The 27,511-nt window shown below is 39.2% G+C and overlaps 2 protein-coding genes and 2 long non-coding RNA genes across 6 annotated transcripts in view; 2 read left to right on the plus strand and 2 right to left on the minus strand.

Moving 5' to 3' along the window:
• Window positions 1-27,511, plus strand: part of LOC100711262 (malate dehydrogenase, cytoplasmic) — an 868,968-nt gene that overhangs the window by 332,996 nt on the left and 508,461 nt on the right. The gene's annotated exons all lie outside the window — the stretch shown is intronic.
• LOC109200132 (uncharacterized) lies at window positions 7,063-10,386 on the plus strand. 2 transcript variants are annotated; one of them, XR_003220603.1, is made up of 5 exons: window positions 7,800-8,420; window positions 8,513-8,668; window positions 9,094-9,257; window positions 9,576-9,665; window positions 9,754-10,086. XR_003220603.1 is itself a non-coding variant. In XM_019355591.2 (4 exons), the coding sequence occupies exons 1-4, from the start codon at window positions 8,076-8,078 to the stop codon at window positions 10,042-10,044; spliced, it is 882 nt and encodes a 293-aa protein (XP_019211136.1). In that variant the 5' UTR covers window positions 7,063-8,075; the 3' UTR covers window positions 10,045-10,386. The 2 variants fall into 2 exon arrangements, 1 of the variants encoding a protein (XP_019211136.1); XM_019355591.2 differs by lacking the exon at window positions 9,094-9,257 and having other exon boundaries at window positions 7,063-8,420; window positions 9,754-10,386.
• Window positions 9,202-9,880, minus strand: LOC112847198 (uncharacterized). Its single transcript, XR_003220607.1, has 2 exons — window positions 9,747-9,880; window positions 9,202-9,626 (listed from the first exon to the last, which is right to left on the minus strand). It is a non-coding gene; the product is annotated as an uncharacterized LOC112847198 (long non-coding RNA).
• LOC102075667 (uncharacterized) lies at window positions 11,463-27,113 on the minus strand. 2 transcript variants are annotated; one of them, XR_002060348.2, is made up of 4 exons: window positions 27,079-27,113; window positions 12,361-12,482; window positions 12,024-12,048; window positions 11,463-11,589 (listed from the first exon to the last, which is right to left on the minus strand). It is a non-coding gene; the product is annotated as an uncharacterized LOC102075667 (long non-coding RNA). The 2 variants fall into 2 exon arrangements; XR_268723.4 differs by lacking the exon at window positions 27,079-27,113 and having other exon boundaries at window positions 12,361-13,498.

Genomic DNA, 27,511 nt, shown 5'->3' on the forward strand with positions numbered 1-27,511 from the left:
GACAGTGAATGGACCGATTCTTTTATAGCATTTTTCTACTCTCCCGGATTACTCAAAGTACTCTATACAACATGCCACATTCACCCAATTACACACTTTCTCTTAACTGAGTGTTTCCTAACTACATTCATACACATTCACACTCACGACATGCAGACTGGAGGAGCCAGGGCTTGAACCACTAACCTTCCAATCACTAGGTGACCTGCTCTACCGCCTGAGCTACAGCCACCCACTTGCAAATATGAGTAAACTGTCACTAGGTTTTGGATAAAGTGTACACTCACAAACCTGTCAAACCTGCATTTGAAACGTTGGCTACCATAGCAATATAGCATTGTAACATGGCATTTGGGTCTTCTAACTAAAATAGGAAAATAGGAACATAAATAGTGCCTCATTGCCAGGCCTGGCCCACATCTGGTTGACATACACTCTGCCATGACACCAGTCAATTCAATTCAATTCAATTCAATTTTATTTATATAGCGCCAAATCACAACAAAAGTCGCCTCAAGGCGCTTTATATTGTACAGTAGATAGCACAATAATAAATACAGAGAAAAACCCAACAATCATATGACCCCCTATGAGCAAGCACTTTGGCGACAGTGGGAAGGAAAAACTCCCTTTTAACAGGAAGAAACCTCCGGCAGAACCAGGCTCAGGGAGGGGCGGCCATCTGCTGCGACCGGTTGGGGTGAAAGAAGGAAAACAGGATGAAAGACATGCTGTGGAAGAGAGACAGAGATTAATAACAGATATGATTCGATGCAGAGAGGTCTATTAGCACATAGTGAGTGAGAAAGGTGACTGGAAGGGAAAAACTCAATGCATCATGGGAATCCCCGGCAGCCTACGTCTATTGCAGCATAACTAAGGGAGGATTCAGGGTCACCTGGTCCAGCCCTAACTATATGCTTTAGCAAAAAGGAAAGTTTTAAGCCTAATCTTGAAAGTAGAGATAGTGTCTGTCTCCCGAATCCAAACTGGAAGTTGGTTCCACAGAAGAGGGGCCTGAAAACTGAAGGCTCTGCCTCCCATTCTACTTTTAAATACTCTAGGAACAACAAGTAGGCCTGCAGTGCAAGAGCGAAGTGCTCTAATAGGGTGATATGGTACTACAAGGTCATTAAGATAAGATGGGGCCTGATTATTTAAGACCTTGTATGTGAGGAGCAGGATTTTGAAATCAATTCTGGATTTAACAGGAAGCCAATGAAGGGAAGCCAAAACAGGAGAAATATGCTCTCTCTTTCTAGTCCCTGTCAGTACTCTTGCTGCAGCATTTTGGATTAGCTGAAGGCTTCTCAGCGAGTTTTTAGGACATCCTGATAATAGTGAATTACAGTAGTCCAGCCTGGAAGTAATAAATGCATGAACTAGTTTTTCAGCATCACTCTGAGACAGGATATTTCTAATTTTAGAGATGTTGCGCAAATGGAAGAAAGCAGTCTTACATATTTGTTTAATATGTGCATTGAAGGACATGTCCTGGTCAAATCAGTCAGAAGTGCCAGCTTGATGCCAGATCTGGGCCAGACCTGTTTTCTATGGGCCTGGGCCACATAAACCAAACCACAATCGAGCCAGATGTGGCATGCCATCACATAGACAGTGCCATCTATGCCAGGCCTGGCCCATATCTGGATGACATACCACTTACCATGCCAGCAGTCAGCCAGCAGTGCCGGCTTGATACCAGATCCAGGCCAGACCTGCTTGCTATGTGGGTATGTGTATAAAGCACGATTTCTTTCATTTCAACCTCTCCAAGGCAAGACCTGTCAAAAAAATGTCAGGGAGAAGATTATAGACCTGCACAAGGGAGATTAGCAAAAGACAAGACAATTAGCAAAAAAGCTTGGTGAGAACACTCTAAAAAATATTCGTTGTGTTTGTCGGTAGAACTTAACAAAAAACCACTTTTCTGCTAAAAAAAAGTAAGTTGTCTACATGTACACGTTTCAGTGAGTTGACTAATCAATGTTAAAAGTCAGTGCAACACAAAAATTAAAAAACAGCTCCTTAACTTAAATGTTTGAGTATATTGAATAAAATACTTTTGTCATCAATCAACAACAGAAAATATTAAGTTTGTGTAACATGTAAAAATGAGTTTCAACATCCTTCCTGTTTGAATTGAGACTGTTCAGACAGCAGAGGGCAACCCCGTAGCATATGTTCGTATCGTGCACAACAGTTTCTGGATTCTTGTGGCCTCGTGGGAGAAGAGGTGTGTTTGCCCTTGACTGTGTTCGGTGAGTTAAGTAAGTACTGAATTTTAAATGGATGAATTACAAGTTATATTTGTACACTTTAAAATGTCATCTTTAAAAAACTGAAATTTGATGGTTTTAATCGTAATTTAGCAGAGTAGAGTTGTTGTTGTTGTTTTTTAAGTTTAGCTAGCCGTTTCTTTTAGCTAGCAAACGTTCCTCACAAATAAAAGAGTACAGATACAATTAAAATATGTGACTTGTCAGGGTACATTTGGTTAGCTGATAGACCATGCCGACAGCAGAGCATGTTCAATTTGAACCCGTATATGTTCAAATTAACCGGTCAGCAGCTGCCTGCATTTTTATCATGGTGTCAGAGTAAATTCGTGTTTCCACAAGATGGTCTCGGGTGAGGTAACTAATTACTTACAGAGTAAAATGTGGTGAATTTATCCTTGACTAAAAGTATTTATATCAATTGTGCTGATGTTCTAAGCTCGACTGGGAACTCTGCCTGAGGTTAAAGTTGGTTGACCTAGCAAAAAAACCCCAAAAACAATATTTTGTGTTTGTGTGCATACGACTTGCATTTGCTTTCTGTAATTGTAAGCATAATGTAAAGTGTGGGATTGTGGCATGTCCACAGTGGTATTTAAATAGTTTAAAAGAAATTTCTCTTACACATTTGGATTTGACACCTTATTACGAGTTTAAACTGAAGTCTGTAGATGTAAATTTTAAAATTCAATTTTGTTCAGTCTTTATGATTCATTTTTTTCAGTGTTGCATTGTAGTGTTTTAGAGAAGGTTTATACTTAAAATAGCTTGTTAACTCAAAAGCTTCAATAATTCTTTGCATTACAAAAGCTTGCAGTAAATTTCAAAATGCATTGGACTTGCAAAATTTGCAAATTTGAAACATCAAGAAGGAGTGAGCTCTTAAAGCATTACAGGCTTAGACATAGCCATGGTGGACTGTTTATGCCTTGCCTATACTGGGATTGTTACTGCTCATTTAAAACATGGAGTAGCCTCCGAAGCCATTTATCAAGAAGCCATTCATCCTCTGATACAGTGACATTTTCAGAGGTCTTATCTTTCAAATGTCCATGTTGCTCTTTAAGGACATTTTCGACTGAAAGGGAATATTTTAAGCATATTGGGCACCATTTAAAAAAACTGGAAACTGTTGCTTGTGTTTTTGAAAACTGTAACTTCAGAACAAATGTTCATGGAACATATGCTTCTCATAGGAACCGAAAGCACACTCCTCACTCATTGGATGACTTCAAGCCTGAGCTGATACAGAGGTGTGTCAATCGTTTGAATACAGGAGATGATCCTCTTGAGGAACATATTGAAAATCCATTGAGTGAAGATGAAGCAAATGCAGAGGATGAAGAAATGAATTGTTTCTCAATTAAATTAGGTGAATTGCCTAATTTAATTGAGAAACATTTAGCCACCTACTACTAAAATTGGAAAGTATATACAATGTACCTCGCAGGTGTATTGATGAATTAGTTGAACAGTTACAATTCATTTCTTCCTCTGCTTCAGGTCCTATTCTAAAACAGATTTTACAGTTAAGCCTAAAAAAGCATAATTGTGCTGTTGATGATTTAGTGATTTCAGATATGGTGGCAGACCTCTGTCAGTGCAACCCAATCACATTGGCTTTTGGAAATAAAGGTCCTCTTTCTACCTCTTACAAAAGAAGCAAATATTTCAAGGAGCATTTTTGTTTGGTGGAACCCACTGATTATTTGCTTAGTGTTGGGGACCGGAGAAGTTTCCAGTATGTACCTGTTTTAAAGTCCCTGAATGAAGTCTTGAAAAAAAAGGAGATCCAAGATTTCCTCACACAGGCCTCTGAAACAGATACTAGCTCTGAAACACAATACACGTCATTTCGTCATGGCACTAATTTTAAAAACAATAAACTGTTATCAGAAGAGAGTCCAGCCATTTCCCTCATTTTGTATGTGGATGAGTTTGAAGTGTGTAATCCACTTGGCACCTCAAGAAAAAAGCACAAAATTACAGCAGTATATTGGGTTTTAGTTAATGTACCACCATTGCTCAGGTCCTCACTGACATCAATCTACCTAGCCATTCTATGCAAATCTGATGATATAAAACAATTTGGTTACAGTGCTGTCTTTGAGCCACTGTTGAAAGATCTTGCATGCCTAGAAGAAGAAGGACTTTACATTCCCTCATTAGGCATATGTGTCAAAGGAACTGTGTTTTGTGTTGTTGCAGACAACCTTGGTGCACACTCTCTCTGAGGATTTGTGGAGAGTTTCTCAAGTGCGTATGTCTGCAGGTTTTGTCTTGGAGAACAGTCCCAAATCCAAGTAAGTGATGTTGGAAGTGGAGCATTTAGTCAAAGAACAGTACAAGAACACAGGGAACATGTTGACACTGTAAAAGAAGATAAAAATGATTCTCACTGTTATGGAGTAAAAAAACTGTGCCCACTGACCGAAAACCTAAAACATTTTGATGTTTTATCTGGCTATCCGCCAGATTTGCTACATGATCTCTTTGAAGGTATTGTACCTTTGGAATTAGCACTTTGCCTTAGTACCTTAATCAAGGGAAAGTGTTTTACTCTAGACGAGCTCAACAAATCAATTAAACAGTTTCCATACAGATGGGCTGATAAAACTGATGCACCACAACCAGTTCCATTGAATTTTGCAACAAAAAAAACAGTTGGAGGGAATGCGCATGAAAACTGGGCTTTGCTTTGCCTCCTCCCCCTTATAGTTGGGGAAAGAATACCAGAGAGTGAGCCAGCATGGCTGCTGCTTCTCAACCTTAAGGATATAGTTGAACTTGTCCTTTCATCTGTTCATACAGATTCAACAATTTGTTTTCTTGACAGCAAGATTTTTGAGCATCGGCAAAGATTTCAGGAAGTTTTCCCACAGGAAAGACTGATACCAAAACATCATTTCCTAGAGCACTATCCACAACTCATAAAAGCTTTTGGTCCACTTGTTTTTCTGTGGACTATGCGTTTTGAAGCCAAGCACAGCTTTTTTAAGCGTGTGGTGAGGCATACCCACTGTTTTCGAAACATTCTGTTGTCTTTATCAGTGAAGCATCAGTTAATGATTGCCTACCATCTACATGGAAATCAAACAGCCCAGCCCTCTTTACAGGCAACAAAACTATTAACTGTGAATTTGACTGTGCTAAGAGAAGACATTAGGAAAGCAGTGGAAAATAACTTCCCTGGGGAGTCAAATGTCCAGATGGCAAATACTGTGTCTTACAGTGGCACCTGTTACACCACTGGAATGATCCTGGCACATGGATCAACAGGTGGTCTGCCAGATTTTGTGGAACTGACTCAGATGGTTGTAGTTAATGGAAATGTTGGCTTCATTGTGAAATGCTTAAATGCATGGTATTCTGAACATTTCAGGAGCTTTGAGCTTGAAAACACAAGAAGTGTTAAAGTTATTGAGCCCAGTGATCTGTCTGATATCATCCCACTGGCAGCATACACTGTAGCAGGGAAGCGTATGGTGACCCTAAAGCACCACATCTATGTGCCATAGAAGGCACAGTAGCCATTTCAATACAGTATTGTCAAAGCTGCTTTGTCTTCCTTATTTTAGTTTTTCACTATAGCTCAAATGGTATAATTTTGTGGATAGTAATGTTCAATCAATAATTAGACATTTAGTAGTACAACTACCTTGCTCTGCCTCAAGTCTGTTGCTCTGCCTGAAGTCCCAAATTCTGTTTCGTTTTTTGTTTTCCTTTTTTATGTAGGTATCTCAATGTCTCATCCTGCTAAACTTCGGATCATACTCAGGGCTCGCAAAATTTCAAAATCTCTGGTAGCCCTTCAGGCAGGCACTCTTCAGTTTTTGGTAGCCCAAACTAAATTTAAGTAGCCCGAATAAAAAAGAGAGCAATTAATTTTTTAATGTTTTGTTTCCTTTACAATATTATACATTAAAGTATAATATTGTAACGGAAACAAAAATTAATCAGAAAATTGTTAAAATACAAATCACAACAACTGTATAAAAATTACAATCATCAACTCAAATACTTGTTTCTAATTGAACAGAAATTTCTATGAACTTGTAAGAACTGTGTAGAACATGAATCAGTCTGTGTCAGATCCTGAATCTGAAATTTCCACTGAAGTCAAGGGTAAGGGGTAAGTGGAACCAAGATCTAGGCCATTTGCTTTTTGAAGTTTGCAAAGACTGCTAAATTTTGACAATGGTAGTTCACTCTTTGCAACATAGTATGCTTTTGAAAGATTTTTCAGGACTTCTTCTTGTGCTTAGTTTATTTTTAGTATGTTTTTTTGCAATTGCTGTTTGTTCTGGGAAAGATATTGCAGACTGGGCAATAACGCATTTCTTGCATATCTCATGGGTTCTGATGGGGTCTTTCTTAAAATTACTGGTCCCAGTAACAAAGGCGCTTGGCGACTCAGATATCGAGGTAACTCACGACACACCTGGCAGAACATCATGTTATTTAGCTCGTCATATTCCAGCCACATAAATTCTTTTGTCCATGAAACCAAAAAAGCTGAGCTTTCTTTTTGCCTCAGTGTGATTTGTCATAACTTTTCCGTTTTGTGGTAGGCTTTTCATTGGCTGCCCCTTCTTCACCCTGACCTGTCTTATTTGGCTCAGCAGAACTAAAATACCGGCGTAAATCCTGCTGCTTTTACACAGGTACTCACATAACGGTCAGCGATTCTCTGCGCAATCAACCTCTCACATGTTTAAGCTTGCTGTGGGAGATTTCACTTGTCACGTTTGAATAGTACCTAAGCTAATGAGTGATAAGACGATGTCAGAGGAATTGGTGCGCAATTAATCGTCACTCACCAATCAGTGCTGCCGCTCTCTACACACCGTTCGCGCGATCGCAAAGTGAAAGTGAAAGCAAAAAAACAAGCACAAATTCAAACACGATTTCAATATGTCGTATATTGACAGAGGCTCATCGATGCCAATGACATAATTACTCAGCTACATTTGCGAAAGAAAATCCAAAAGCATTGACACATATTTTTCCTTCCTATGATAGCCCGACGGACAGGGCTGAGATAGATTTTGGTAGCCTGACTGGAAAAATCGCTAGCCCCGGGACGTCGGGCTAGCGATTTTGCGAGCCCTGATACTCAAAGACCATAACATTCGAAAATTGGACTTACCACATGGAATCCCTGGAACAGTGGAGGAACTTGAATCTATTGTGAAAGACACTTTTGAGGTTGATGGAAAGTTTACTTTGCACTATAAGGATGCTGACTTTGGAGAAGAATATTTTTCTCTGACATCAACAGGTGATATCAAGGACAAGGACACACTCAAGGTGGTTCAGATTATTGAACCCCCCACAGTTACTCTGACATTTAGTGAAGTAGACAGTTCCTTTATATCTGCATCAGAGACCTTGGTCAATGCTTCAGCAATGTCAGAAACTTCCAGTGTGTCCTGTGGCACCAGTTGCTCATCTGGATCTCAGGATACAGTAATTCCTTCCTCACCTGAACATCTGAGTCAGCGTTAACAGCGCTGGCCTACCAGTTTTTCTGTTCCTCGCTTTGCTTATGACACTGAGCTTTTACTTGCTTCAGGAAATGAAGCTTTCAAAAAGGATGGAACTAAACTCAACTTTATTCCAGTTCTTCCAGATATCCTTGAGAAATTGGCTGAAACGATCTTTCAGTATGTTGCCTACCCAACATCTGCACAGTTAGCAGATGTAGCTGAAGCACTTGTTCGACAGCATCCATGCCTTAAAGAACCAGGATCCTATAATGGATGCTATGGATGGCAACAAAGACTAAAATATAAAATGGGCAATTACAGAAGTAAACTCAGAGGGCTTGGGTGCCCTGAGCTGGATGTGAACTCTCTCAAAAGAAAGCAAGCACATGAGAAGACACCTTCAAAGAATCTTAAAAAGCCAAGAAAGGCTGAGGTGAACTATTTGCCACCTAACCCACAAGGAGAAACAGAGGAAAGTTTGGAAAAGGAAAGATTGCAACTTCTTGATGAAGTGAAGAAGAGGAACAACTATCGGATCATCAGTGAAAAAATGGCCAAAACATTCTCGAGTCGCAGACAGGAAGTTGTTAATCTGGCACCACCTGTCAGTGACTTCAAAAGTAGATGGCCTGCACTTTTTGATGCAACACAGGTGATTTTATTAAATAATTTAGAGTATAACTTGTAATTGGGAAATTGTGTATTACATTATCATGTTGTACTGATTGTCTTTTTTTTTTTTAGATAAATGACGAGTTCCAAAGGATCACCACTGTTAACTTGGAAACAACATTCATGGCAAAACTGGACCAGTATTCCGCAAGAATAATGTCCCTGGTCTCTTCAAAAGCAGGTGCTGCAAAAATTAAGATCGAGCGCATCAGGAACATGCTGCAAGAGGTAAGAATCAAAAAAGTGAATATAACTGATAATCTTACACAACAAAAGTTAATTATCTAATTCATTATCTTAGGAGCATTGTTGGCTATCTTTTATTGAAAAGTGAATAAGTGAAAATCGGAGGTGGACAGAGTAAAAATTTGCTAAAATGCACATCACTCAAAACATGTTTTTTATTTTTTATTTTTGTTGTTTTTTTGGGTTGTCCAAGTCAAGATTACAGTGATGTACTTGTAACTTAATGGTTAACTGAGCTTCGAGAGAAAAAATAAAACTTGCACCTCATAAGTGTGTTAAAAGGCCTTTAATATAACTTTTGGTCACATTATTGCAAACTGAGGTTGGTAAATTTAAATAGGTACTTTTCATGTAAGGTGACTTGGTAACTTGAGAATACATTAATGTAAGTATTGGTCATGTTGCAGATAACCTGAGGAGACTAACCTGAGTTAATAATTTGGAGTGTTACAAGTATCTTCATCAACTGCACAATGAATGTTTATGAGGAAGACAAGTTACACAAACACATTAAAGAGGGTGGATAGGAGCTTTTATTGGTTTATCACATCATTGCAAGACTCGTCCACAGGTACTTTTGCACATATTTTACATCTAACAATTATAGTTTAATCCTTAGAACACAACTCAACAAAAACAGTTTAAAATAGTCTCTACATTTAGGTTACATTTACTTTACTCACCTTATCCTACTGCTAGCAAAGGGTGCATTTAAAGCAGCATTTAAAACAGTTTAAATTGTAGTTACAAAGATGAAATCTTTAATTCTTTTAAAAACATATTTAAAATCAATATTTGGCACAATGCAAGTCACATAAATGTAACAGTTTTGACTTTTCACCTAATAAACTGTAAGTTTAAGTTTTGTTTTGCTTTTTTTATTCTCCAGAGTTCGGTGGAAATAAAGAGAGAGGTCGCAATCCGTTGCCTGATGGTGTATCTGAAAGAGAAAGAAGAGGATCTCTTCAGAGAACAGCTGGTAGGTGAATCTCGCATTCTTTTGTGTTTTATTTTTAAATGGCACATAAAATACTGACATGTTTCCATTTAACCTACTTACTTGCCAGGATGGTGAAGAACAGTTCCCAGAAGAAGTGGTAAAGATTGTAGTCACCAGACGTGCAGCAGTGTCTCTCCCAGCCATCGCTAAAATTGTGATTGAAGGAACAGCAGTCCTGGAAGACCTTGATGTGCCCAGAGCGTGTGCCTTAATGATGGGGCTTATATACGCTCTCAATCTGAGCTACCCAAAACAAGTAAAGAACACTCTAGAGGTATTCCAGAAGGTATTTCTGGAACTTGATGGGCTTAAAGCCAGTCCACGGGTAATGTCTCTTAAGTGCAAACTTCTGTTGTGAAACGAATGTGAATTGGAGTGTAGCATTCCGATGTGCCTCTTACGTTTTTGTATGCAGTCCTACATGAATGTAGTTCTGAGAGAAGTTCGCATTACATATAACCTTAGCTTTGGATTGTTCCGTTGTTGAACATTAAAATCTTTTTTCATTTCCTTGATTCTGCGACAAGTTGACTAAGTTGATACCAATTTAAGTTAATGTTAATGTACATGAAGTACATTTTTTTTGCTTAGTCATTTATAATTAAAGGGCTGCGTAATGTTTCATTTATGTTGTATTGACACAGAAGTGTATTACTTTGAAAAAGTTTTGTAATAAAATAATAAATTGGAATAAGTGAAATGGCTTTGTGTGATTTTAGAAAAGTTACTATAGAAACCTAAACTAATTGGCATGGATAATTGTGAGTATGATATTTGTAAAAAAGTTAGTTGGTGTAACTCAACTAATGTAATTTCTCAACTTAATATTACCAGAAATTTTAAGGTTGTATAAACTTAAAATATTAGGTTGTATAAACTTAAAATATTAGGTTGTATAAACTTAATTATGCTTTTGGAGGTCAAAGTAAATCATGTTGGTTTGTTAAACAAGTTGAGTTAGCCAAACCTAAAAATTACTTGCTGGATTTACTTAATAATATGCAAAATTTGTAACTTAAAAAGCTGAGTGGAAATTGCTGCCTCAATTTTTTAAGTTGAGGCAACAAAATATTTTTTAGAGTGAAGGTGACAACTGTGTGATTATTCCGAAATGGAAGAAATTTAAAATTAAATTTTAAAATGATTTAAAATGATGTGCTGTAATGGAACCTTCGATCAGCCAGAACACTAATAGATAGGTCCTTCAGCATAATGACCCAAAACATACCAACAAGATAACAAATAAGTGGTTAAAGACAAAGCACATTAAGGTCATGGAGGTGCCTACCCAGTTTCCAGACCTCAATCCTATAAATCTGTGAAGGGATTTTTTTTAACCTGTGTCTTCAGCTTTTGTAAAGGAAGCCTAGCCCGGGCATGAACAGAAAACTATCATTAGAGTTCTGTCCCCATTCTGTCCCTTCTTACTAGCACCATTTTTATTGTGGTAACTGGTACAGCATTTTATGAGTACCTTTACACTTTATTAAAATCACTTTAACTAGTACTTTATTTATCACCATACTAAGCATAGATTTGCACACCAATAACCATTTGCACACAAGAAATGTATTTATTAAATATTATATACATACGTATATATATATATATACACACATACATATATACACACATACATATATACACATATATACATATACACATATATACATATATATACACATACATATATATATACACACACACATATATATATATATATATATATATATATATATATATATATATATATATATATATATGTATGTGTGTGTGTGTGTGTGTGTGTGTGTGTGTAGAGAGAGGGAGAGAGAGAGAGAGAGAGAGAGCATTTTCATAACTAGCTTTCATAACTGTTCCAGGCCCTGCATATCTGCTCCTCTTTAAGAACTGTGGTGGTTCCCTGTGAGGAGAAAAGAATTGTTACTGGGAGCTGTTTCGTAAAATTTAGGCAAATGTTTGTGTAAAGTAGTGATGTTAGTCTGACACTGAAGCCAGAGGGGGTTTGTGTGTGCTTGTGTGTGTGTGTGTGTTTATAATGTACAGGACCTCAAATGGGTATTCTGCAATTGATACATCATTATTTTTACATATTCACTGGTATTTAGCCCACATGTATTATCACAGGGCTGTGGTACATCAAATGACCAGCAGATGTCAGTACTCCCAAATCAGCTGTTGAACAGGGCTTCATGTAATCTGCCTTTTAGCAAAGCAATTAGCAAGAAAGATTCAACATATTCATTCAGCCTTATTACACTACTGATTGTGTGATGAAGTCTAACTAGTTAAAAATGTTGGTTTAAAGAAGTTGCTTGTTCAGATGTGATTACTCACCTGTCTTTTCTGTGTCCTTTCCAGGCTGTTTGGACAGTTTACAACATAACACCCCACCACATGCACACACACACACACACACACACACACACAAAAATAAATAAATAAAAAAATGCTTTAACAAAATCTGGTATGTTTTTGTGACACCTAAGTGTCCAGCCCACTGGCTTTTATGAGCAAGAGACAGGACCTTATGTCTATACATGGTTGGTATAATAATCTGCTTAACTTTACTCCAGTCTGCCCTTTCCGCAACTGATGGAGACCACTGACGCATTAAAACATCCTGTTCTACAAAATAGGCTTGCTGTTCTTTACTGGCTTGATCAGCACTTACCACACGCTTGAAACAATTCCGTAATGTTTCATCAGCTAGTTGAGCTGACAACAAGTGTTCTCTGGTAAAGGGAAGTGATGCGTCCTTTAAGGATGGATCAGACTCCTCTGGGTCCACCGAATCTGGGGGTAACGGAACATTTTTTACCTTCAGTTTGCACATTACTCTCCGCAGAAAATGAGGACATCAACACCAAATCAGAGAGTGTAATGTCAGCATCTTTATGTGCTTGTGCATGGGTAACCGCACAGGCTGGATACAGCCCAGGGTTCACAGCAAAGTGTGGGGTCCTCTGATTCAGGGGATTGTCTAAAACCTCCAGACTAGGAAGCACCAAGCCTCCAGTGATATCATTCCCATTAGCATGGCCACACCATCTATTGGTAAGGCTGGGCAAACAGCAACAGGGGAAAATCCCGTAACGAGTTCTGATTTTATGAAAACCCAGTAAACTGTCCTGGGAGTGTAGCCCATCTCTATTCCACGCAGAACAGAGTTAAAACCACAGGTACTTTGAGCTGAGAAAGGTAGGATCCTAGAGAGGATGACAGTCTGGGAACCTCCAGTGTCCCTCAAAATACGTACTGGTTTTAGATCTGAGGAGTTAGCTGTCAGTGATACTAAACCATCAAAACTGAAAGGTTCAAAACAAGGGTCTGGCACCTTACCACCACAACCTCACTGCGGGACTCTGCTTTCACAAGTTGGGAAATTGGGAATAGGCAGAAGTTTTGACAGCAGAGGAAACTTCCAAACTTATGTGGAGTTTGCCAGAGAGAAGGGGATCCTCTTTGATAAATGGTGTCTTGCATTGAAAGCCAGTAATTATGACTCCCTGCGAGAGTTAGTGTTGCTGGAAGACTTTAGAAAGTGCATTCCTGAACGTGTAGTTTTGTATTTAAATGAACAGAAAGTGTCCAGTCTTGCATTTGCTGCTGTTCTTGCTGATGAGTATGTGCTCACCCATAAGTCATCATTCCATGTCAATGAGAAGCACGTGTTAGCTCTGTGCAACAGCTCCACATGGCTAATACATCTGTTTCAAAGGAGAATCGTGAATGTTTTTATTTTCATAAACCTGGACATGTCATCGCTGACAGTTTAGCCCTAAAATGGAAAACGCAGTCAAATTCCCAACATTCAGTCTTCAGTGGACACTCCATTTCTGGCACAAAACACCTGTAAAAGATGGTCGATTTAGGAGGTGACCCGACAACTTCAGCCTGTCAAACATAGCAATGGAGCAGTATGTTTAAAAAAAACAACTAATTAAGCATGCACTCAGTACCCTAAGAATTATTATGATAGTTAAACACAGTGATAGTCACATATCATATCACTTCAAACAGAGGTGATCCAGTAATGCTGCACTAATGAATTAGACTAACTATTCACTTTAGCTAAAGTTATTAAGTTAGCTAAAGAGTTGGGATGCTGTGTAAGACATATATAAAGCTCAAATACAAAGGTTTGGACAGCGTTTTGCATGTTTCCCTACTGTAGGGGTCTCTGCAAGCATACAGGGCTCTGAGAGGGTACAAGATGACAACTTTGGATTTCTACTAGAAACAGTCGATCATATTTGTCAAAGCTGAATCCAGGGCAAACTACGCTAAATTAGCGTTTTTAGCTAGCAGCTACAATAAGCATAAAAGTTACTGTACAGCTATCATTTGTTAACATGACGCTTGTTCTTATACATGTAATACATTTATTACCAACCTGAGAGTTTATCCGCTGGTCATTCGACATGACGAATGACTTCTGAAGTCTTAATTCAGCTCAAGACGCTGTAGATTCCCGTCAGTAACACTTTCAGTCCGCTGGCAAAATGTAGTTCTATTAATCTGCGCTTGAACCGGAACCGGAAGTAAGTTCCAAAAAACTGAATTTTGGAACTGAAATTGAATTGTAGAACTGAAACTGAATGGTGAGAGTGAAACTGAAATTATTCGAGAGTTGAATTTTTAAAGGATAAAATGCAGTTTCAAAGCAAATGAATTCATTTTCAATATATAAAATTCAATTTCAATTTAGTGATGATCATTTTCAAACCATAAATTCAATTTCAAATTAGATTAATTCAAATTCAGTTTTCAAAAGCATTTATTCAAGTTACAATTCAGATTCAATCTGAGCAATTCAAATTCAAATTTAACTTATTCAAATTCAGTTTCTGATGGCACAGATTTCTGCCCATACCCTTTATGGAGAGTAGAATTATGTTTAATTTCCTCTTTATTTTTTATAATTTTGAGTGGTGATAATGTGATCAGCAAACCAAACAAAACATGTAGCTTAATTTCAAAACTGGAAGTAAATGACAGTTAACAGTTTTGTGGCAGGTTTCAGTTGCAGCTGTCTGTTTGTATGACAACTGCAACTCATTCATTTCAGCTTGTTCTCTTTTACAGAAGGAAAATCAGATAATGTAACAGTCAACCACACTGCCATCCAGGTGTGAAGACAGAGGAAATTGTGAGCAAAACCAACTTTAAAGACACGACAAACAGGAAAGCAGGTCAGGGGGAGCCTGCAGTTTCCCCCACAGTGTGCCTGACAACAAATTTTTCTTCTCTTTCATGATTATAGTGTAAAATACGGAAGAGGATTAGGGCCACTGGAAAAAAAAAAAAAAAAGGATTCTGAGAAAAAAGTCAGAATTCTGAGATTAAAGTCAGAATTCTGACTTTAATCTCAGAATTGTTTTTTTTTTTCCAGTGGCCCTAATCCTCTTCCGTAGTAAAAGCCCTACTGAGTGAGGATAAAATAATTTACAGACTATTTCCTAATAGACAGTATCCAGTGAGAGGCAAGGGGAACTTGCAAACGCGTTTTCTCCAAAAGTCAGAGGTTTTCAAAAACAAGTTTGTTATATTAAAGTTATTTATTAATTTCATTATATTTGGTTTGGATTTTACTCATTAACCTTTTACTTTTTTAAAACAGCATGTTGCTTTTTCTTTTTGTTAGTGTTAATTTCTACAACTCATCTTTTCCTTTGCCACCTCTTTGCTATGTGCGTAGCCTCACAGCACTCCTGTCAACTTTCTTAATTTCCTTGACTATCCTGCTTTATCTTTGAATACGTTCCTTTACTTGCTCATTCCACCACCAAGTCTCTTTGTCCTCTTTCATACGAACAAGCTGAAAGGAAGTGTGAAAAATTGGTACAATCTGTATGGAGTAGAGATGGAACGATACCACTTTTTAATGTCCGATACCAATTCCGATATCATAAATCTGGATATCTGCCGATACCGATATGAATCTGATATAGCGTATTTTGTAATCAATAAAACTGTTTTTTATAAATATGTTGCTGCATTTTGTATAAGTTCATACTCAAGTTTTAAAAAACAAAAGACTGGAGCTATTCTGTTATACCTGTATGCAAAAAATACACTCCACCCAAAACATTTTATAGTTCAGCAACACTGATCAATCTAATAAATTTAAACCTACACCATCCTCCCTATTCTGGTATTTTAAAGAGTACTTACCTACCTAACTAATAGGATTGCCAACTCCCAGCAAAAATATTAGGGAACCACCCCCTGCCCTTAATCGATGTAATCAACTTTAATTTAATGCAAGTGTAAAACAAATGCACAGAAATCAATTATTTTTCTACAATAATTAAATAGATTCAACATCTTTCTTCAACAGAATTGCAGACTGCATAGATGGTACTTTTTCCTTTGGGAAGGTACCTTCCCAAAGGAAAAAGTACTATAGCTTACTAGGGTGTATATTAGACTTATTAGTTACTATATACAATAATGGATTTCTATACATTTAATCAGATGAGAACTTTTGTTGTAAGATTCAGATAATTATTTATTCAAAGTTTTTAAATGACATAACAAAGTAAAATATTTCTTTGTGCTCCTCTTTCCCTGTTAATGCCCTACCTGGCCCCCAACAACACTTTCCTAGACCCGCCCCTGCACAGTTACCAGCCGTCAGCTACGTAGAAAAGGATCCTGGTGTTATTTGTCTCTCAGGAACAGTTCATAACTTCCCTTCAACTCATTCATGTCACCTAAAAGGTAAACCTGTTTCTCCATCACCTGCTCAGCTCTGATGATTTAGTAAGGACATCTCCTGGTTTCATCTTCATGTTTCCCTCTCACCACATATCCAAACGGATATCATGACCAGCAGCTTTTACAGCTGTGGCTCCAGCAAACCTCAGCTGATACTAGAAAGTAATATTAAATACATTCTAACAACAGCTTATCACGCTTAAACGTACTGCTGTTGTTTATCCGCTGGTCTCGTCTTTCTAGCGCAAAGTGGGCGATAAGCAAACAAGAGAGACGGGACTTCCGGCAGAAAAGCCGATCAGCTGATCATTGATCAGTTTCATGTTTGAAGTAATAACAGGAGAGGAAGGGGGAGTGAATGAAAGATGTAGATGCAACTGCGCAGCAAAGACAGAATAACTCCAGCTTTGTGTCTATTTTTTAATTCTAGCTGAAGTACGGAACAAATCGCTTCCTTTTCACCTCAGTATGGAACTCCGATGGCCAGCCCAGCTGTGGCTCAATATATCAGTTGTTAAGCATAACGTGGAAATACTATGCAAACATTCAGGGATGAACTTACATACTTGCTTTTCTTCTCTGGGATAGTTTTCGCCGAGATGAAATGCCGCAGTTAGGAAGCATGTAGCGAGGCTCCAACTGCTCCACCAGACCGCCGACAGGTCTCAGACAACAGCCGCTCTATCACGTGACACATACTGCTCCGATGCGCCGAGCTGGGTTACGCCAAGTAGCGCGTTTTGTGAGGTGATTTTGTGATACTTTGGATCGGATTACATTTTTTATTTCTCTCGGATATCCGATCCAGTAATTTAGATCAGTATCGCATCGTACGTATCGTATCGTACGTATCGTACCGATACGTAATATCAGATCGGTCCATCTCTAGTATGGAGTGGAAAAGGCATTTTTTCCTTAGACTAGAGACAATGGAATCTGCCAGTAACCATTGGTTAAATCCAGCGTTGTGAAATAGTGAGCAGTGCCATTAGCTTGTTGAGCGGGGCATGGGAAAGGCATCAAACAGTGACACCTCGTTCACCTTGCAGTAGTCGACACAGAACTGTATAGACCCATCTTCAGTGTGTAACTTTGCCAAAACAATGTTGGACTCTGTAGTTTTCTCTGGTCCCCTCCCCAGTCAGACCAGGAGTGACATGTTTAGCTGCATGTTCTCTTTAAATTGCTGGCTGTCTGCATGGTGTCCAAAAAATGATGTGGGCTTCATAGATATTTGGCAAACCTTCTGGAGGAAACCTGATCTTGTTAGGAGAGACAACATCCATCCCACTTTGGATGGAGCAGCTCTCATTTCTAGGAATATGGACAAATTCATTAAACCCCCCAAAATGTGACTATCCAGAGTTGGGACCAGGAAGCAGAGTTGCACTCTTACACGCCTCTCTGCAGCTTCTCTCCTCCTGTTACCCCCCAAAAAACACATCTCCATAGAGACTGTGTCAGCTCCCAAAATAAAAAAAACAAACAAACTAAAAACCAGCAATAAACAACTTAAACATAAAAAATCACAAAGAAAGAACAATACAGTATCCACATCTGAACCAAAGAGTAAAACAGTGAAATGTGGATTATTAAACATTAGGTCTCTCTCCTCCAAGTCTCTGTTAGTACATGACTTAATAATTGATCAACAAATCGATTTACTCTGCCTCACAGAAACCTGGTTGCAGCAGGATGATTATGTTTGTTTAAATGAATCAACGCCCCCGAGTCATTCTAACTACCAGAATTCTCGAAGCACAGGCCAAGAGGGCGGTGTGGCAGCAATTTTTCACACCAGCCTATTAATCAACGAAAGACCAAGACAGACTTTTAATTCATTTGAAAGCCTGATGCTTAGCCTTGTTCACCCCAGCTGCAAAACTCAGAAACCAGTCTTATTCGTTATCATCTATCGTCCACCTGGGCCTTACACAGAGTTTCTCTCTGATTTCTCAGACTTTTTATCTGATTTAGTGCTCAGCTCAGATAAAATAACTATTGTGGTTGATTTTAACATTCATGTAGATTCTAAAAATGACAGCCTCAACATGGCATTTAATCTGTTATTAGACTCAATTGGCTTCTTTCAAAATGTAAAAGAACCCACCCACCACTTTAATTCAATTCAGTTCAATTTTATTTATGTAGCGCCAAATCACAACAAAAGTCGCCTCAAGGCGCTTCATAGATACAGAGAAAAACCCAACAATCATATGACCCCCTGTGAGCAAGCACTTTGGCGACAGTGGGAAGGAAAAACTCCCTTTTAACAGGAAGAAACCTCCGGCAGAACCAGGCTCAGGGAGGGGCGGGGCCATCTGCTGTGACCGGTTGGGGTGAGAGAAGGAAAACAGGATGAAAGACATGCTGTGGAAGAGAGACAGAGGTTAATAACAGATACGAGTCAATGCAGAGAGGTCTATTAACACATAGTGAGTGAGAAAGGTGACTGGAAAGGAAAAACTCAATGCATCATGGGAATCCCCGGCAGCCTACGTCTATTACAGCATAACTAAGGGAGGATTCAGGGTCACCTGGTCCAGCCCTAACTATATACTTTAGCAAAAAGGAAAGTTTTAAGCCTAATCTTGAAAGTAGAGATAGTGTCTGTCTCCCGAATCCAAACTGGAAGCTGGTTCCACAGAAGAGGGGCCTGAAAACTGAAGGCTCTGCCTCCCATTCTACTTTTAAATACTCTAGGAACAACAAGTAAGCCTGCAGTGCGAGAGCGAAGTGCTCTAATAGGGTGATATGGTACTACAAGGTCATTAAGATAAGATGGGGCCTGATTATTTAAGACCTTGTATGTGAGGAGCAGGATTTTGAATTCAATTCTGGATTTAACAGGAAGCCAATGAAGGGAAGCCAAAACAGGAGAAATCTGCTCACTCTTTCTAGTCCCTGTCAGGACTCTTGCTGCAGCATGTTGGATTAGCTCAGTGGTTCCCAAAGTGTGGGGCCCGCCCCCTAGGGGGGGCGCAGAGCTATTGCAGGGGGGGCGCGGCATGAAAAGGGAAAAAAAACAAAAACAAAAACAACGCTTGGACACTGCTAGCACGAGGCGCCCACACAAACGCAAAGCAGGAGATGAAGCATCGCTGAATATGTTTCCAAACCAACTTCATTCTAAGCCAAAGACTAGAAAATATGGTGAAGCATATCTTCCCTTTGGTTTCACCTGCACAAGTGCTGAGGTAGGTCTCCCTGCAGAATTAGTTTTCCCTGCATCGGGAGCAGCGCTGGGCTGTTCAAATCACGGACAAACAGTATCCCACAGTTGTTTGTGTTTTTGAACCCATTTTGTAGAGGGTTTTTTTTGAAAAATGTATTGATAGCAATGTTGAACATTATTACACAGGAAAAAAAACAACTACATGTAAAATAATTACACCGTGATGCCTCTGCCTTTCTAAATGCAGGGACAGTAATGGCCTGTATATGTAAGCGTGTAAAACCTGCAGAGTCAGATTAACAGTATTTTGTCTCTATCTGCCATTCTGCCATTCATCTCATGTAAACAATAACGTGGCGCACAGTGTGACGTGAAAAAGGCACATACCTTTGACATTGCGTGACAAACTCTGTAGTCCTTGTCCACACGTAAACGCAAAAAAAAGGAGTTTTAAAAAATCTCCGTTCTCGGTGATTCGATACGCCGTTTACATGTGCCCGAAACAGCTGCGCGTTCAAAAATAACCGTGTAGGTGCGGACGGAGCGTAAAAGAGTTGGTAGTTTATTTTCTTACTACCTGTAATTTATTGCAGATTATTTGTATTTGCTTAATTGTTTAATAAATGTTTGAGGTGTGAAATAAACTGCAATGGAGAAAAATATGGGTGTGTGTGGTTGAAGGATGTGTTTGTGCGTGTGCGTGCGCGCGTGCACGCGCGGGGGTGGGGGGGCGCGAACATTTTTCTTGTTAAACAAGGGGGGCCCAGCAAAAAAAGTTTGGGAACCACTGGATTAGCTGAAGGCTTTTCAGGGAGTTTTTAGGACATCCTGATAATAATGAATTACAGTAGTCCATCCTAGAAGTAATAAATGCATGAACTAGTTTTTCAGCGTCACCAAGAGACAGGATATTTCTAACTTTAGAGATGTTGCGCAAATGGAAGAAAGCAGTCTTACATATTTGTTTAATATGTGCGTTGAAGGACATGTCTTGGTCAAAAATGACTCCAAGGTTCCTCACAGCGTTACTGGAGGCCAAGGTAATGCCAGCCAGAGTAAGAATCTGGTTAGATACCATATTTCTAACCATATTAGGGTGAGAAAGACAGGATAAAAGATGTGCTGCGGAAGAGTCAAGTCAAGTCAAGTCAAGTGGCTTTTATTTTCATTTCAACCATGTACAGTGTTCAGTGTTGGGTAAGTTACTTTAAATTAGTAACTTAGTTACATTACTAGTTACTTCTCTAAAAAAGTAACTCAGTTACTTCAAGTTACTCGTTACTTTCAAAGTAACTAGTTACTAGGGAAAGTAACTTTGGTTTTACTCAGAATTCTCTTGTTAATGTGTTGCTTCCGTAACTGGATACCCAGCAAGATTGTCAGTCTTCTAGCTTGCTTACTTGCCACAAGTGCACTGTGCCACCTACCAATAGAAAGGAAAAAATAATGTGCACATTTCCACGAGAGAAATCCCACGCCTGGACCGTCGTTGACCGCCGCCATGATTCTAGCCTGCTTTTTACATCCAACACAAAAACTGCAGTCGTGGTGCTTTCAATTGTACTCAGAACTCGGAAATTCTGCCTTCTGAATAGGAAGATGTAGGTATCACCAGACTGCAGATGAGCTGCATACAGGGCTGGACTGGGACAAAAAAATCGTCCCGGGCATTTTGACTAGAGACCGGCCCACCATTAAAGGAAAAATCATAAAGCCTTTGAATGAAAATAAACACTGTTGTGACAGTGATGTACACTGTTCTGATGGTATATATGGATCAATCTATCAATTGTTTGTTGTAAGACTCAGATAATTTTTTTTTAAAAGCGAGACATTTTAAATGAGAATAATAAAGAAAACTATTTCCTTGTCCCCCCCTTTCCCTGTTAATGCCCTACCTGGCCCCCTGGCAACACTTTGCTAGATCCGCCCCTGCACAGTTACCAGCTGTCAGCTACATAGAAAAGGATGCTGGTGTTATTTGTCTCTCAGAAACAGTTCATAACTTCCCTTCAACTCATTCATGTCACCTAAAAGGTAAACCTGTTTCTACATCACCTGCTCAGCTCTGATGATTCAGTAAGGACATCTCCTGGTTTCATCTGCATGTTTCCCTCTCACCAGATAACCAAACCGATATCATGACCAGCAGCTTTACAGCTGTGGCTCCAACAAACATCAGCTGATACTAGAAATTAATATTAAATAAATTCTAACAACAGCTGATCAAGCTTAAACGTGCTGCTGTTGTTTAACGAGACATCCACTGGTTTCCTCTTTCTGGCGCAAAGTGGGCGATAAATAAACAAGAGAGAAAAGCCGATCAGCTGATCATTGATCAGTTTCGTGATTGAAGTAGAAACAGGAGAGGGAGGGGAGAGAATGAGAGAAGAAGAGGCAGCTGTGCAGCTTCAGCTTTGTGTCTTTTTCATTGTAGCTGAAGTCCAGGACAAACTTTCACCTCAGTACGAAACGCGTAATATTTTCTCTGAATACGAGACGTTTTTTACTGGACGGTTGGCAACTCTAATAATTAACTGTATGAACAAAATAAAGTTCAACATCAGTAACATAGCACCCACCCAGCTGTATAGAAACTCCGTCATGCTAGCTAGCACGCAGTACGAAAATGTCAGCATACCGAAAATAAACTCCACCTAAACTTGGTTTATATCTGACCCAGATAGACTGCAGGTCATAACTTCTTACCTGAAGTTCAGTTCACCTGACACGCAGACCGGCGGCCGCTTCGGGTCTCTCCTCTTGCCTCCCTTTTCCTTCATCCACCTGCTGGCTTCCACCACTTGCTAATGTTATTGAATCTGTGGAAGCTCTGCGATATCCACCACACGAAGTAACGAGTAACGAGCCTATCTAAATCCCAGTAACGAGTAACGCGTTCCTGGTTTTGGCATAATAACTAGTTACCGTGCTCGTTACCACAATAATAACGTAGTTACTGTAACGCGTTACTTAATAACGCGTTAGTCCCAACACTGACAGTGTTACAGTACAAAGTGAAATGAGACAGCATTCCTCCATTGAAAAATGCACTATCTGAGCCAAAGGCACCACAGCGTTGGACAGGTGTAACCCATTTAAAAACAGGACTAAGAGGAACAATGTCAAACAAAATGGGCATATGGTCGGAGAATACAGCATCCTCGACATGTAAGTTACAGATGGATAACCCATAAGACAACACCAAGTCCACTGTGTGACCACCTTCTTGAGTGGCACCTTTAACAGACTCATCAACATTAAAAGAGTTTACTAAGTCCATGAAGTCCTTAGCCAGGAGCTTCCCTGGGCAACAGACATGGATATTAAAATCACCGAGCAGCAGGATCTGGTCGTACTGTGATGCACAGTCAGTGAGAAAGTCCGAAAACTCAGATAAGAAAAAAATCCTTAGTTTAACGGCCCCCTAGATATAATATCACACACAGCAACGAAGGCGAGTGGCCCAGTTCACAAAAACAAAGTTCAAAGCCAGTGTAGCGTGTCGGTGAGGGTAGCTGCCTAAAATTGAAGTGTGGTTTAAAAACAACAGCTAACCCACTGCCACGACCAGAAGGTCTTGGGGCGCTAAAATAAGCACATCCAGCCCCGGCAGTAGTTCTGAAAATACGCTTAACTCACCAGGTGAAGTCCAAGTTTCAGTCAGACAGAGGAAATCCAACGCATGGGAAGAAAAGAAATCCTTCAAAATGAAGGTCTTGTTTGCCACCGATCTGGCATTTATTAAACCCAACCTAAGGGGTCGGTGAATGTTCCGGGAATGTTATCTGGACCAGAAGCTTTACGTTGGTTAACTCTGCGAAGAGTTTTTCTCACATCAGCAGAGATCAGACACACAACCTGGTCGTTGTGAGGGGGTGTGGACTTCCTCAACAGCACATCCTTCTGGTGAGCCAGAGGTTAATAATAACTAATGATTAAATGCACTGACATGCGCTGATGTGTATAAACACATAGTGAGAGAAAAGGTGACTGAAGAAGAAATACTCAGTGCATCATGGGAATCTCCCAGCAGCCTACACCTATTACAGCGTAACTATGGGAGGATTCAGGGTCACCCGATCCAGCCATAACTATATGCTTTAGCAAAAAGGAAAGTTTTAAGCCTCATCTTAAAAGTAGAGATAGTGTCAGTCTCCCAAATCCAAACTGGAAGGTGGTTCCACAGAAGAGGGCCTGAAAGCTGAACCCTCTGATTCCCGTTCTCCTTTAAGCTTTTAAATACTCTCTTCCTACCAAAACAGAAATGTTTTGTTAAATAGGTAGTATAAGTAAGAACAACAAGTCACAGAAAATCTTAAGAAACTATACAAACTCTTAAGTGCAAAACTGAGTGGTGCAATGTGAACTATGACATATGACCTGAATGATATAGCAGTGGGTTAGTTCACAGTGTTTGTCAAAGTGACCGCCTGGGGGAAGAAGGTGCTCATCACAATGTAGTACAGCAGCCCATTGATTCATTTTTATCACTGATAATGGATTGACCAATCAAACCGTTAATGCAACCTGGCCCTCCCTTACCTTCGCTGTGGGCTCATGCTGCTTGTAGAAAAAATTTAGTGTGGAAAAAGTGGCAAAAAGGTGGAGCTAACATGTTAGCTGTCTGGGCTGCTGTACCGTGAACAGTAGTACCAGCAACAACTAGTAACCAGGCCTCATGGTCACAGGAGGCTGCTATTACTAGCACCAGCTGTGCAGAAGTGAGGAAGAGACAAAGATGGTGAAATTAACATGGTAAGAAAATAAATGGAGGATCATAATTAGGAAGAAAGAGATTAAAGGATTTGGGTAAAATGAATGGCTGCCTTTACCATGAGCCACTGCTAATAGCTAAAGTGTAGCTTTTAATTATTGTCACATGCTGCAGTTCAACTAAAAAACAACCCAACAATCACTCTACCAAACTGATTAAAACCTGTTTCAATATCTATAATCAAACAAAAGGAAATATATACTCTTGCTAATCAGCGATTAAAATTTTAATCACAATTGATTGTGTCTTTACAAGCAACATTCAATAATGAATTAAAAAGTAGTGTATTACGCACTTATTTCAATAGCACTCCTATACGAGAAGTGCCAAAACATTCAGTTTGCAAATACTTTTTAACGTGCTTTTAAACATCAGTATTCGATTAATACAGTGGCAGTTAAAATATTTGTTGTAAATCTCAATATAAACATTAATCTAATCAGATCCAAGATAAAATCAAAGTTATTTGCCACTCCCAGGACACTAAAATGTTACCTAGTTTCTTACCAATTTTGTAAAAAGTTACCCAGAGTCCAGAGCCACGACCATAACATTACAACAGGCACCTTTTGAGCAAAAGCATTTTTCTGTTCTGTTCATTTCCTCTGGAGAATGTCAGTCAAAAACACACTTTCAGTAATCCTAGTTGAGTTGACAAAATTAACTGCATTTATCGCTTCCTCTAACTTGACATTTTCGTACTATTAATGTATACTTTATACTTAATTGATCCCCGTGGGGAAATTCCTCTCTGCATTTAACCCATTCACTCAGTGAAGCAGTGGGCAGCCACTAATCTAGCGCCTGGGGAGCAGTGTGTAGGGACGGTACCTTGCTCGGGGGGGGGTACCGAACCCCGACCTTCCGATCATAGGGCCACCACTCTACCTACTGAGCTATCCAGCACCAAGCCAGTTGTCTCTTTTCTGTTTTCGTTGCAGTCAAAGCATCCCTAGCTTCCCCAGTCTGCATGCCAAATATCCATGGGCAAGATACCAGAGGTGGGACCAAGTCATTGTTTTGCAAGTCTCAAGTAAGTCCCAAGTCTTTATCCTCAAGTCACAAGTCAAGTCTCAAGTAAAGTCAAGCAAGTCAGAGTCAAGTCGCAAGTCAAGACAGACAACTTTCAAGTCAAGTCCCAAGTCCGAAACTTTGAATTTCAAGTCCTTTCAAGTCTTTTTTTTTAACCCTCTGGGGTCCCGGGTATAATTGGCCGTTCTTGACTACTTTTGATTTTACCTCTATATTTCACTTTTAAAATATGTTTTTCTTGCCTTGTTTGGTATCATTATTTACAGCACAACCTCAAATATCTGAAATTTGAGTTATTTTTTCATTTTGGTATACTATATTAGCACAGTTGATCTAAATTCAGACAAAAAATTCAGAATCCGAGTAGAAAAAAGTTATATTTTTTTACATGTTTAACGAATCATTTTCATAACTTGAAATGCAAATAGAAATTGTACATTTCTAAAAATTATGCACAAGTTTTGCAAACAACAAAGTTATATGGTACTATTTACCTAAAAATGCAGCCAAGGCCTCAGGCGTTTTTTATATAACCATTTAAATCTATTTACAGAACAATCAGGTGTGCTGCATCAAATAAGAAGACACACAAATTATTTGTGCCAGTCCAAAAAATGTAGTTTGTGTTCAGTATAAGACAGAGGAGAACACCACAGGCCTAAACCCTGCAGGTCTGACAACTGGAGGTGCAACAGTCCAGTTTTCTATGTGGAGACAGCGTTTACACTGGAATCTGCCTTTGACAGCTTTTTTAGATCAAATATGAAATTCAGCAGTCTAACCGACACACAATACAAAACAATAACTACACAACAAACTAACTATAGCCTCCAAACACGCTAAACGTCACTAATGTCTCACATATGAAAACTCTCTCTCTCTCTCTTTCTTTCGCTCGCCCGCTTTCCGTCGCGGGTGTCACTCCTAAAAACTTCCCCTTCTCCCTAAACAACCAAATGTCACATGTTGCCTTATCATTTTTTTGATTGGCTGACATGGTAAACTCTAACACCAATACGGAAGGGGTGTTTTTTCTTTTTCTTTTTTCACTCGCAAGTGGAGAGCGTATGCTAGGCTGTCTGTAGAAAACGCCGTTTTTGTCTAGCATCCCTGTTGAGAATAACCTTTGCAAATAAACAACAGCTAATAATATAAGATCAAAGTATTTTATTTGATGTATTGACATAAATGACAGAAGAAAAAGGCCATGTATAGCAGGACTACTCAATTACACACTAAGGTTGGCCAGATTTTCTAACCAAAAAAAAAAATTTTCCCTGGCTCAGACATGCAAAAGTTAAACACGACCATACACTAATTGCAAATTAAACACAGTGATTTTGAATTGCGATGTGATGGTAAAATAAATATTTGTCAGTCTAAACTGGGTTAAATCTACGGGGTTAATGATGGGGAGGAGACGGAGAGAGACTGAGTACAGCTACAGAACCCACTTTCTGAAACGGACCCTGCTCACCATTCACCGACAATTCTGAGCTAACAAGTTGCATGTTATTCTTGGATGCGCTTGCAGGACCGGATTTAAAATAGCATGACAAACATATCATACCTGTTAAAGCCAAACAGTATCATCAACGTAGCCCGGAGAACATTTGCTAATAAGATGAAGTTAGCTAAGTCAGCTACTTCATCGTAGCAAAAAAAAAAAAAAAAAAAACCCCTACCGTTCTTTATGCAACTTCAAATGTCGGACAAAGTTGGAAGTTCGTCCATCTCCGTCTGTGATTCTCTTCTTGCATGTTTTGCATATTGCATTTCGTTTTTTGTTGACTACTTCGTAGTTTATGTACCCGAAAGAAATTACTCTTGGAAGCATTTTTGGCTCGAGCGTTTTTGTTCTTGTTTTTTTCAAATCTGGTTAATTTGATTGGCTGTGCTACAGCCCACGCTCAAATACATACGGAGTGTGGTAAGAATGAATGAATGAATAAAGTGAATTAATGGTCCGCACTTTTTATATAATATATATGTTAAATTTTAGATTTGGGTAAAATATCAAGTCTTTTCAAGTAAACAGGTTCAAGTCCAATTCAAGTCCCAAGTCACTGGTGTAAAAGTCCAAGTCAAGTCACAAGTCTTACAACCTTTTTTCAAGTC

The sequence above is a fragment of the Oreochromis niloticus genome, linkage group LG6 (genome assembly GCF_001858045.2).
Source record: "Oreochromis niloticus isolate F11D_XX linkage group LG6, O_niloticus_UMD_NMBU, whole genome shotgun sequence".
NCBI lineage: Eukaryota > Metazoa > Chordata > Actinopteri > Cichliformes > Cichlidae > Oreochromis > Oreochromis niloticus.